Here is a 13131-nt window from a genome sequence, read left to right on the forward strand (position 1 = left end):
ATGTACCAACAACGTGCTAACAACGTACCAACAATGTACTAACAATGTGCTAACAACGTGCCAACAGCGTACCAAAAACGTTCTAACAACGTGCCAACAACGTGCAAACAACGTGCTAACAACGTGCTAACAACGTGCTAACAACGTGCTAACAACGTACCAACAACGTGCTAACAACGTGCCAACAACGTACCAACAACGTCCTAACAACGTGCTACCAACGTGCCAACAACGTGCTAACAACGTGCCAACGACGAGCTAACAACGTGCTAACAACGTACCAACAACGTCCTAACAACGTGCTACCAACGTGCCAACAACGTGCTAACAACGTACCAACAATGTGCCAACAACGTGCCAACAACGTGCCTGAGCTGTTCCTTTGTAAATTGTATCTTTTTTTGGTATCTGGCAAATGATACAATCTAAAGAAGAGCCAGACATGAAAGGACTCAAACAAGCATGCTCTTCCATTTTTGTCCACCACTGTAGTAGAAATGACTAGAGATCATCTCCACGTCAAGTAATATATCCCAATATTTCAGTGAAGCAGTAGACTCTTCTCAATAAATGGTAAAAGCTGATGATGGCAATCAGTGACCAATGACTTATTGAAATAAAAACATAAATGGCCAGCTAGAATTCCATCTAGAATCCAACTCTAGTTAACATCTGTGTTAGGAATGTGTTTCAGTTATGTTCATCAAATGAATCAAATGAAAAATACAAGCTTTAAAAAGTTGCAATATAGCAGTTGCAGTATAGTAGACTCTAATGCTACTCAAGGATCATATGGTGATTTATACATTTTGTAATAATATGTGCTATATTGTTACATCATGTTGATATTTGTTTAGTGGACTTTTTACGAAATATGTTTAATTAAAGAGAACTTAATTCGCCTATAATTGCCATTAGATCCCTTTTCTGAAGGTATTTTGGCGATTTTTGACCAGTTATGTACAATTTTCAGAAAAGAGGACTTCTAGTGGCACATTAGAAGAAAAGTTGGTAAGTCACCTGTTTTTACATATTTTGGAGGTGCTGATTTGGAATATTGTGTTTACCAAGCTGGATTCTTAGTGCTAAGCCTTGTAATTTGCGTATTAGTATGGGACTTTTTTTGTCAATATTTTATGAGTTGGCCATCTTGAAAGTCAGCCATCTTGAAACCGTTGGCTTCTAAATTATAGATAATACATGTACACATGCTAGAGCCAGTGGTGTAGTCTACGTTGAACGCAGGTATACGGCGTATACCCACCTCTTTTTTGGGGGGATTTCGGTATACCTACCTAAAATGCTCCGTGTACCCACTTAAAATTCGTTTTTCAATATTTAGAATAGCACAGCCACGTTTCATCAACTACCACTTCTCATGGAAGCCTTCTTATAATTTAACAATACAACGACAACACTTCAGAATAGCATTCATTCGGAAATTGCGGCAGTCAGTCAATCTCCCAGGGATTCACTATCAGTGTTTTGACAATAACGTCCCATAGAAACTCTTCTTCTTTGTATTAGTTGAAAGCGGTGATTCTCTAACGCACAACAGCGCCCCCTATAGGAGTGGAAGGTGGAAAACTAAAATGGATGTGTGTGTATATATATATTTTTTTTATGTATATTACATATATAAACAAATGTAATACACACATATATATATTACAATTAATTAATTCTGACAGCCCTTGTGTATATATATATAAAACAACCTGTCTCAAGATGTGATGGTGTTCTACTGCTTTAAAACAATCACTCTGTTAGGTCTCGCTCTATGAGGGATGAGTACAAAGATTAAGTGTCACAGGGAGTCCCATTGCCACTGAGATACACAGCACACAGTCCACACAATCAAAGTGAGTTTATGCTGTCCCTCATCCTGTCCCTCATGCATGCAAGGGGCAGGTAAGTGCAAAGCTGCGACCCCACAAACATGTTTGTCCCTTAACACAGCATTATAAATGTGCTGTTACCAGAATGGCAATGACCAAGTCGTAGTGCATTATTAAAAGCCCTGTGTTATGTCATAGTATTGTAGTACTATGGTACTTAACTTTTCAATGACTATTACAGCGCGCCACTGGAGGTACGGCGTGCATTAAGGGGCCACTATTGGTCCCGAGGGGTCCCGACCCCTAGTTTGTTACCACGGGCCTATGACTGGCCAACTATACAGTATACCCACCTCAAAAAGGTAGACTACACCACTGGCTAGAGCATCATCATACAAGATTTGGTGACAATTTATCAACCCTTTCAAAAGGTATCACAGAAACAAAGAATCCCCATTCGGCTAGTATGACTGCTTTGCTATAATGCTAATTAGCAGGCTTAAAACTCAAAATTGAGCTTGGTAAACAAAATATTTGGAATCAGCACCCTCAAATTATGGGAAATAGCATGTTTACCGACTTTTCCTCAAATTTGCCGCTAGACCCTTTTTCTGAAGGGTTTCCTGAGATTTTTGCCTAGTCTAATAGGGTTGGTAATGAATAATCGATGATCGATTATTTGTTTGTAAGAATTTATTCGAATAAAATTCTAAGCCTAATAAATAATCGTTCTAGTCGCGCGCATTATGAGAACAGCTATAACTTCCGGTATCTTGCGCGACAACAGACGAGCAGTGATGAAGCGGGCTAGGAGAAGTGCAGCGTGGGACCATTTCTCTAGAAAAGACGATAAAGTCCAATGTGTGACGCCCTGTTTACCTACCATAGTGCAACGTCTCCACTAATATATCATCTGAAAAATGTACATCCAAACGTCAATTCCGGCGAAGCCAGCTCAAGCGGAGGGCAGCCAACCATTCAGGCTACACTAGCTAGGAGGATGTGTGATGACAAGCGAGCTAACGAAATCACCAAACGCATAGTGAATATGATTGTGAAAGATATGTTGCCTTTAAGTGTGGCTGACGGCGAGGGTTTTCGGGAACTTATGGGATTTATTGAGCCAGGATACCGTATTCCATCCAGATTTTTATGAACAAAAACACATAGGTGAGTCTGTGATAGATAATGTATGCAGGCAGACCGTGCAGGCAGTTGTTAATTAGCCTACTGTTGTTCGTTAGCCCATTTCTTACCTTTCTGTAGCCTGTAAGGTAGCCTGCATCTCGCCAATACGTTGGCACGACAGTCAGTTATAACAGTTCAGTGATATAATATGGCAATAAGCCAGGTTTTGGTATGTTATTGTGTATTTATGTCCAGTTTGATGACCGTCAATTTCGTTCGTAGCCTACGGCAACGTAATCTAAGTTAAAACTCAATTGTCAAATAGGCTAATTGCCGCCAGCGTTGAGCTGAAGTTTAACAGAATACAGTCATTAGACCGTGTTATTTCTTAATGTCATTATTTTCCAATGTTATTATTATTTTCATTTTTCAAAGGTCTAGTCTAGGCTGTAGCCTACTTTTTTTTCAAAGTGATCAGGCAGTGATGCGTTTGTATAGCCTACTTGTTAAAAATCCGTCGGATGCCATAATGCACTGTGATAATCTAAAGTTGACTACTAAATGGCATATTTTCTTAATAAATCTATTTTTGAGAAATCAGTCCTGTCGTGTGCGTGTTTTGACCTTAATTTGTGTGGGGGTGACGGTGAAGGCAAAACCAAACAAGTGACGTCAAGCTTTAGTGAATAATCGATTATTGTTTGATAACGTTATCAATATTCGAACATGAAAATTCCTGAAAAGTCCCAACCCTATCAGGGAAACATTTCTGTGGCCCCCAAACGCCTTTAATTTAACCTCAGAGGGACAAATCAACTCGTCCTCCACCTGAAGAAGCTCTGAGGACGTTTAGTTAGGAGTTTAAAGGTCGCTTCAAGGCCGCTTCAAGGTCGCTTCAAGGCCGCTTCAAGGCCGCTTCAAGGCCACTAGAGCCTCAAAATATCATTTTAACAGCGTTGAAAGATTAATAGCTGTAGCTGAAGGTGGGATTAGCTGAAGGTTAGCTTAGTTAGCTCAAAACAGCTCAAAGATTAATAGCTGATGGTAATGGTGGGGTTAGCGACTCAGGCAAACTTGAGGAAAAGCTAATTATGAAGTTACTGAACTGCTCACACAATTTACTTTAACTAAAGAGATCTGAGTCTAAAGTCAACAGAAAATATGAAGCAGCTGTGATTTCCTGCTCAGTCTGTTGGATCTACAGAACATAACCAAAGGTGAAGCTCTGCTGCCCTCTGCTGGAGAAAACACCTCCTGCACTTCATCAGGTGGACTTCATATCTTTTTCTTTATCAGTTTGTCTCTTATCACTTCAACGGTAGCATGGCGGCGTGGCGGCGTGGCAGACCACCACCCTAACACTCTCATTCAGCTGAATTCTCTTCATATTATACATTTGAAGTTAAATTAAATCAGAGGAAATGATTAAAAATAAAGATAAACTGCCAGTGAAAATGATCATCCAGTGGCTCTTCGTATGCTGGACACTCGGTTCTGATCCAGTATTTCACAACAACTATTACAGAAAGAGGATATGAAGGAATAAACCGGAGCAGGCCGAGACCGCAGACCTCAGTCAGGGCTGAGAAAAAGAATCCAGATCCAGAACCAGAACCAGCCATTAGTTCTGATCACTAAACCCAGAACCAGAAAGCGGGTGCAGTTCCCTCAGCAGCCAGCAGGGGTCAGAGCTGCACCAACATGCCCGCTGCAGCTGTGTGTGTGCGTGTGCGTGTGTGTGTGTGTGTGTGTGTGTGTGTGTGTGTGCGTGTGTGTGTGTGTGTGTGTGAGTGTGTGCGTGCGTGTGTATCAGTAACAGCCTGACTCAGCATGACTCAGCAGATTTTTCTCACTTCCTCTCACACTAACTATGTAAAAACATATTTTGACTGACCGGTCCAGTGAGGGAGGGGGCGGACTGTCCCAGCACCTGGCTCCTCATTCGGACCAGGTTGTTGACGTCTCCTGCGGCCCCGGGCCCCCCCAAGCCTCCAGAGGGCCCCCCCAAGCCTCCAGAGGGCCCCCCCAAGCCTCCAGAGGGGCCCTGCCAGGCCAGCTGACTCACGCCGGCGTGCAGACTGCTGGACAGAGGCAGCAGCTGCTTACCTGTGGGGGAAAAAGAGAACCAGATCAGAGCCGAGGAAATCAAAATATACTGTCCATAGCCTAAAAAACATTGATTTTCGCCATATTTTTTTATTATAATGTTACAATAAATCAGGCCAGGAATGATTTATCAACAAATCCTTCAGTAAATATCTTCAGAATACCGCTAAGTGTATAGAGGAAGCTCGGCATGGCGCGTTGGAATGCTAACTTTTTGGCAAATTCGGGCGAAACGTGCTGCGGCGAGTAAACAAAATGTGATAAAAATAAAGATTTTCGTTTTTGTTTTCTTTATAGCAGGTTGAAAGAACACATGTTGAAGGAGCAGACTGGCCCAAAATCTGCATGAAAAGTCAGTTTTTGCCTCCCGTGTCTCTCTTTAAAAGTTACTGATGGCAGCCTCAGCGACTCTCTGAGTGTTTATGGGTCAGACTTCAGTTTTACAGCAACACTCAGAATGTTCTGGGCTCAGAGAGCACCAAACGTCCCCTTTAAGCTCTGAAATAACCCAGAGGGGCAGCAGGAGGTACCCTAATGCCACATGTTGCTCATTCATGACGTGTTAACCTGTCAGAATCCCCCCGGGGGGGCAGATTTACCGGTCATGGCCATGCTGCTGCGCCGGGCCCGGCTCTCGTCCTGGCTCAGCTGGCGGTGCAGCTTGTTCTTGGCGGCGGTGGCGGCGGCCGGCGACAGGTCGGGGTTGCTCAGCTTCCTGAAGAGGAGCGGGGGGGCTGCGAACTCCTTCTGGGGAGAGAAGAGAAGAAAAGAGAGTGCACGTCAGAGCAGAAGGTGTGCAGGTGGGGGGGTCAAAGGTCAAAGGTCGGGCCTGGAACCTGAAACCGGCCCCACCTGCAGCTTCCTGCATCAAACCGCTGAAAAGCCTCAGAAACACAGAGTCCAGCTGGGATTACAGCAGGAAGTGTTCCGCTAAAGCCGCTAACCGTGTGTGGCGTGGCCTCATGTGACCAACCCGAGGCCGTTAGAGGAGCAACACGATGGCGTTAACTGAGACTGACCCGTAAAGTTCCTCTGGACTCACGCTCAGAGGCTCGGCGAGTCCAGCTGCAAACATCTGCACACATGGCTGCAGGTACAGAGGAGTTTCACACGGTCACTGTGTGCGCCCCAGCAGGACGTCAGCAGCGAGCGTGGGAAGGCGGCGCGGCGGCGCGGCGGCGCGGCGGCGCGGCGGCGTCCCGCTCAGACGCTCAGAAACTAAAAATCTGTAAAGTCTGCAGCCGGTGACATCACAGAGTTCACGTGGAAGCCGCCACGTCTCGGGTTTGGATCCAGGTGTCGTGCACGCATCTGAAGCAGCGGCTGCTGTGCACGTGCTGCATATAAAGCTCTGCCACGTGCACAGCAGCCGTGCGCTCTCAGAGCAGAGAGGCTGGTCCACATCAGTTAGCTTCTGTTAATCAGTTAATCTGTCAGATTCTTTCACTTTTTAGAGTTTGTGCTCATGTTGCTGCTTATTTACTCAGTTTGCTGTTAGATTATGTTATTAGTTAAATATATTTAAATATATTTAAACACATCGTATTGATCTATTTATCTTTAGATGTGTTTAAGCCTGTTTCACTCTGCATTTTCTCCCTTTTTCTCTTCAAATCTGGGCTAAAAACTGACTTATTTAGGATGGCTTTTAGTATGATTCAGTATGACACTTTTATCTTATTTTATCTTAATCGATTTTGTTGTATTTTATTGCTTTCACTGTTGTTTTTACTTATTCTTCTCTTTATTTATCACCTGCTGTAAAGGATTGTCTGTAAAGGGCTGTAGAAATAAAGTACATTTACCTTTTAGCTCATTTATTTCCATGTTTTTCAGGGTTAAAGGTTTAAATCAAAGCAGAAAAACTGATTTATTTCACATTCTATTCAATTATTTTGGCATAAATTAAATGTTTTATGTGATTTTAGGAGCATTTGTCCCCATGTTGAACGTATCATTTAGTCCTCTTTAGTTACCCTCTGATATGTGAAACGATGTTAGCACGTTAGCACGTCGGCTAACGCACAGCAGCTCACTTCTCCCGGGGTTTCTGCAGAGTTTAGCCCCACAGTTCATCTCTCCTCTCTGAGCTGCAGCTCCTTCCTCCACCAGCAGGGGGCAGACTGCCGGCAGGCTGAGGATGAAACGCAGGAACATGGAGGCAGCTCAGAGTGATGTTCTGCAGACGCTCACACGGCGGAGGCTGCTGCCGGTGACGGTAAACACACGTTCATCACACCGAGGCTCGTGCAAACATCTGCCCCACCTGACTGATTTACACCAACATCTGTACGATTAAACAAAGTTTACCTCGACACAAACACTGAGTACAGCAGCAGCAGGCCTGCTGCACCATCAGGCCTGCTGCACCATCAGGCCTGCTGCACCACCAGGCCTGCTGCACCACCAGGCCTGCTGCACCATCAGGCCTGCTGCACCACCAGGCCTGCTGCACCACCAGGCCTGCTGCACCACCAGGCCTGCTGCACCACCAGGCCTGCTGCACCATCAGGCCTGCTGCACCATCAGGCCTGCTGCACCATCAGGCCTGCTGCACCACCAGGCCTGCTGCACCATCAGGCCTGCTGCACCACCAGGCCTGCTGCACCACCAGGCCTGCTGCGCCACCAGGCCTGCTGCGCCACCAGGCCTGCTGCGCCATCAGGCCTGCAGCTGCTGTATTCAGAGAGGAAGCAGCCACAAACCCTCAGTTGCCTCATCAGAGGATTTCAGCACTTTGTCTCTTCCTTTTCAAACACAGCGTTTCCCGTCTGACGCTGAATCTGTCGTTCTTCCAGTCTGAGACGGTAAACTGGTCATCTGATCTGTTCAATAAAAACTCCATCAAATGAAAACAGAATCCTCTGACTCCTGACTTTACATTTCCTCCAACATTCAGCCCAGTGAGCAGCGCCCTCTGTGAGCTACAGAGTGTGAACGGTGGTTTTATGGAAGTGATCCGGATCTGAACCACGACTCGGCACAAACTGATGTTGACAGAATCCTTTCAGGGAAATCAGAGCAGCAGCATCAAGAAAGCATCAAGAAAGCATCAAGAAAGCCTCGCGCAGCCTCTCGCCGCCTCGCGCCGCCTCGCGCCGCCTCGCGCCGCCTCGCGCCGCCTCGCGCCGCCTCGCGCCGCCTCGCGCCGCCTCGCGCAGCCTCTCGCCGCCTCGCGCCGCCTCGCGCCGCCTCGCGCCGCCTCGCGCCGCCTCGCGCCGCCTCGCGCCGCCTCGCGCCGCCTCGCGCCGCCTCGCGCCGCCTCGCGCCGCCTCGCGCCGCCTCGTTACTGATATTCAATTATTCTTCACTTTATTCAGCTCATTACAGACAAATATTCCAAAAAATAAGACTTTTAAAAATCAGTTTTATGTGGCGTTAAAACGTTAGAAAACACAGTATCTGAGCCCAATATTCAGCGTTAGCACTGTCAGGAGTCATGGAAACCATCAGGTTAAAGGTCATCAGCAGACCCGCTCAGGTCCAGGATGGCGTTGGGCTTCGGAGCCGCCCAGTCGAAGGCCGACAGAGAAACATTAGAGCTCGTTTCTGCTCTCACAAACCGGAGAAAAGAGGAAGAAGAAGCAGCGACTCGGCTGCCAGCAGCCTCTGACCCACAGAAACTGTTTCTCCTCCGATGGGTTTGAAACGTTATCTTTGAGCCGAGTGTTTTCAGGTGTGAGTTCTCCAAGTTCGACACACCAGAATCAGAATAACAGTTTCCCTGAGAGCTTCTAACAGAACCAGAACAGAACCAGAACTGGTCCAGATTGAACACAGCTCCTTTAACTGGACTCCGATAACCTCTGAAGGACTTTAACAATGAAAGCAGATCAAACCGGCTTCAGCTTTGGTCCCATTGGGATCAGGAGAACCTTAGAAAGGCTCAGGCTCACATCAGATCCTGGTTTTAAACCGCTGCATTCTGCTAAAGTCTTCATCATCCCAGGCTGATGAGCCCAGACGTGTCATCATTCCTGCTGATTTATGTAGAATAATTCAGCGTTTGACCTGGTTCTGTGACGATAATTCAGGGCAGAACCAGCTTTGGTTTGTGGTCGACATGTCTTCAATAAGCTGGTGTTTGGGAGAAAATATTTCCCTTTTCGGCTCTTTTTCCCGGCAGAAATCAAACTTCTCTGGCAGATGAGTCATAAAGCTGAGAGCTGTTTTCTTTCCGTAATAAGCAGGAGGAGGAGTTTCCAGTTGAAATGCAGCTTTAATCCGGCAGATTTAAAGGGAAATACGCTGCTTAAAGGCTGTCGTCTTCAGTCTTCCTGAGTCAGGAAGAAGTCTGCAGGTGGAGGAGGACATGATGGATGAGGGCTGGTTCAACATGAGGTCTCCCCCAGCCCGGCTGCCTCTTCTCCCCACAGGAGGCGACCTTCAGGGTCCCACCGGGGGGTCCGAGGCCGAGGAACCACGGCTGGGCCGCGGTCCAGAGGACAACACGGTTGCCAGGCTGGGAAATGTCACATCTTCCTCCTGAGGTTTATAACTCTGTATAATGAGCAGGATGTTCGTCTGGTGCTGGACCAATGAACGGGATCCATATGAACCCCCGAGTTTAGCCCTAATCCCTGCACTGGAAAAAATCAAAGTCTTACCGAGTAGATTTGTCTCATTGAGCATCTCATTACACTTAATATCAGACACAACTGCCTAACAAGCACCATTTCAGCCAGATATAGGGACTTGTTTTAATACAACACATCTGGAATATCTTGTTAAGTGAAAAAGTCTTGAAAACAAATTGTTTTGAGTCAGATTTCACATGAAACAAGCTTTTTTTTACATTTAAAGAGGTTTTTAAGCTAATTTCAAGATCACTTTTATCTCAAAAGTCCTAAATATCACATCTTATTTCAAGAAATCTCGACAAGCCGATTTTCACTAGTTCCATTGGCAGATTTTTTTGCTTATTTCAAGCAAAAACATATTTTATTCGTTGTTTTTTTTACTTATTTTTGGAGGGGCATTTTTTCCAGTGTGATAGGGGAGATTTTTCTCCCCTTGGGGTGAACTTTCTCCTGTAATTTCACACTGTAGGTAGTGATACTCATCATATTTGGTCCAGTTGTGCATTTTTGACTATTTTTTTAAATTTCAAACACACATCATATACAATGCAATTTTTCATTGTGTAGAAAAAAAACTTCTGAAAAGGGACATTTTTGTCCCCTTTTAAAACGACCCAAAAACACCATATATTAATATTTTTTTCCACTTTTTTTTCATAAATCTTTTATTCCACTTCAGTTCTGATCATAACCACCAAGTTTTCAATTATTTAAAAAAAATTAACCCTTTAGATGCCAATTTGAACTTTTTAGCCCAAATTTTAAGCCTTTAGGTGACAGTATTTTCAAAATATGGAATGCAAAGTGGAATTATTGAGTAGGGATAATTATGGTCTGGGATATGTCAATGATTAGCGACAACATTGATTTTTAGGGGGTTTTAATTTTTTTGTTATGCCTGATTTAAAAAAAAAAAAACTGCTTAATTTCTGAAAAGGGACATTTTTGTCCCCTTCTAAAACAACCTAAAAACATCATATATTAACATTTTTTTCCACTTTTTTTTTCATAAATCTTTTCTTCCACTTCAGTTCTGATCATAAAAACCAAGTTTTTAATTATTTTAAAAAATAACCCTTTAAATGCCAGTGTATATGAGGTAAAAAAAACAATTTCTGTTAAAACACACACACACAAAAACTGCTGTATTTTCAATATATGCAATGCAAAGTGAAATATTCTATGGGGGATTATTAGGTCTGGGATATGTCATTGATGAGCTACAACATCAGTTGTTACAGCTTTTTAGTTTTTCTGCAGCGGAAGATTACAGAAACGGCTCCCATAGCCATCCATTATAATGAATACAGCATTAGACTATGGCACACACACACACACACAGAAATATCCTTTTAATTGATCATTCTTACTTGAAAGAAGTCGGAAAATACTAATTTATGATGCAAAACTTTCCCTCAGAGATCTCGGCCTGTGTTTTCTGTTTCTACCAAAGAAGATAAAGTGTGCAAACTACAGGAGGGAGCGGCTGAAGCCGGAGAACAGTGAGCGAATGTAAGGGGAATTTCTGTGTGGGCCGTTCGTTCAGTTCATCCTGAGAAGAAGAAGAAGAAGAAGAAGAAGAAGAAGAAGAAGAAGAAGAAGAAGAAGAAGAAGAAGAAGAAGATCCCTCTGAGCCCAGAGCGGCCGATAGAGCGGCCGATGGAGCGGCCGATGGAGCGGCCGATGGAGCGGCCGATGGAGCGGCCGATGGAGCGGCCGATGGAGCGGCCGATGGAGCGGCCGATGGAGCGGCCGATGGAGCGTGATGAAAAAGGCAAAGAAAGACAATTCAGGCAAAGAAAGGAAGTAAGAAGGCAGGGCAGAAAGAGTCCGCAGGGCAGAAAGAGTCCGCAGGGCAGAAAGAGTCCGCAGGGCAGAAAGAGTCCGAGGGCAGAAAGAGTCCGCAGGGCAGAAAGAGTCCGCAGGGCAGAAAGAGTCCGAGGGCAGAAAGAGTCCGCAGGGCAGAAAGAGTCCGCAGGGCAGAAAGAGTCCGCAGGGCTCTGCAAAGCTTGCCTTGAGCGGGACCGAGATGTGCGCACGTCGGGCATGCGCTGGACGGCGTAGTCGCGCAGCTCCAACCAAACACGATTCCCTTTACATACGTACGAGGTCGTCAGGGTGGACGTGTGTGCCAAGTTTCATGACCTTGTGACGATGACCTCTAGCCTAGAAATCTAGACGCCCCTAGCGACGGTACGATAAAAGTTTAATTTACCAGCTTGCTTCGTTGGTGGGACGACACTCTGATTGGTTGTTGCGCCATCCTATGGCGTGGCGTTGAGTGCAGAGGCAACTTAACAGACAACCGTTTATCCCGCCCACAGTGCTATCCAGCGTCACCAGACCCGTACAGCTTTTTGCTGTACGGGTCTGGCTTGCTAGGCTAGATGATAAGGCTTTCAAACCACAAACGCCATCACGCGATTTTCACCGCCTGGCCACGCCCACACCGTTCAGAGTTTGGAAAAGTTTCTCCATAATGGAAATGTCACCAGAACTCCTCGCTAGCACAAGCACGCCATCATATCGTCCTTAACACTCGAACTACCATGGCAGTCATTTTGACTGCTTTCAAAATTTGCAACGTCATCACTCTGTTTAAAAAAACCTATGGACCAATAGGACCCTGACTTTTCCTAAATATGTGTATATTTTTTTCTAAAATTGTTTTACCATTAAAATTGCAAACCACAAAAAAGATCTGAGTATTACTACCTGGAATGACCATAGCAGTCAAATTGACGGCATGCTTTTTACATGGGGTGTCATATTTCACTATTTGCTACATTTTCCTGCTCTTTTGTCCTGCTCCATTGTCTCTTTGTTTTTTATGCTTTGTGAGTCTAAAACCTAGTTATAACTTCACTCTAAAACCCTAGAGAGAGAAATATGAAAAGTAGAAAGATATGACAGCTATGGAGGCTTTAGCCTTGATGAGGAGGAATCCGACAGAGGAGCAGGTTCAGAGAGTGATGTCTCTTGGTGTCTGGAAGAAGCTCAAACATTATAGTTTTCATTTAGTGTCCTGTTGTGTTTTTTACCTATTCCACCAATTTATTAATGATAATCCAAATTATATACAAATAATGACCATAGCAGTCATTTTGACTGCTATGGTCATTCTAGTAGTTGCAGAATTCTGGTAGACCGAGTGTTAATGTGAACTAACATCCAAAATTTGGGTCATTTTCTTCTGGTCTATAACACTTCATGTTTCATGTTAGGCTGCTCCAGTCAGTTTGCTCCTCCACCCAAAAACACATTTAGCTGTTAGTCGGGCTGTCTGACAAACAAAGGCAGCACTGCTGCTATAAACCCCCCCCCCCTCTCCAGAAAATTCCTTGTGTGGAGGTTAAAGAACCAGCAAATTGGATTTTCACAGCTCTGATCTGTTTAGCATAAACTCTGTGCTGCTTCCTATTCATGATGTAATTTGTCAACGTGGGGTTTCAAAGACTCACAGCTGGGGCAGATGGTGC

General features: G+C 44.9%; 1 protein-coding gene across 7 annotated transcripts in view; it reads right to left on the reverse strand.

The window, feature by feature from the left end:
• The window catches only part of mast2 (microtubule associated serine/threonine kinase 2), a 206007-nt gene that overhangs the window by 161902 nt on the left and 30974 nt on the right, over positions 1-13131 (reverse strand). For 6 of the 7 annotated variants that reach the window (XM_075486107.1, XM_075486109.1, XM_075486108.1 and 3 more), the window contains exons 2-3: positions 5672-5819; positions 4861-5072 (exon numbers count right to left, since the gene is read on the reverse strand). In XM_075486107.1, the coding sequence (XP_075342222.1) occupies positions 4861-5072; positions 5672-5819 (360 nt within the window). The remainder of the gene's footprint in view (positions 1-4860; positions 5073-5671; positions 5820-13131) is intronic. The other variant, XM_075486106.1, reaches the window with a different exon arrangement.

This window comes from Odontesthes bonariensis, chromosome 15, assembly GCF_027942865.1.
Source record: "Odontesthes bonariensis isolate fOdoBon6 chromosome 15, fOdoBon6.hap1, whole genome shotgun sequence".
NCBI classification, from domain to species: domain Eukaryota; kingdom Metazoa; phylum Chordata; class Actinopteri; order Atheriniformes; family Atherinopsidae; genus Odontesthes; species Odontesthes bonariensis.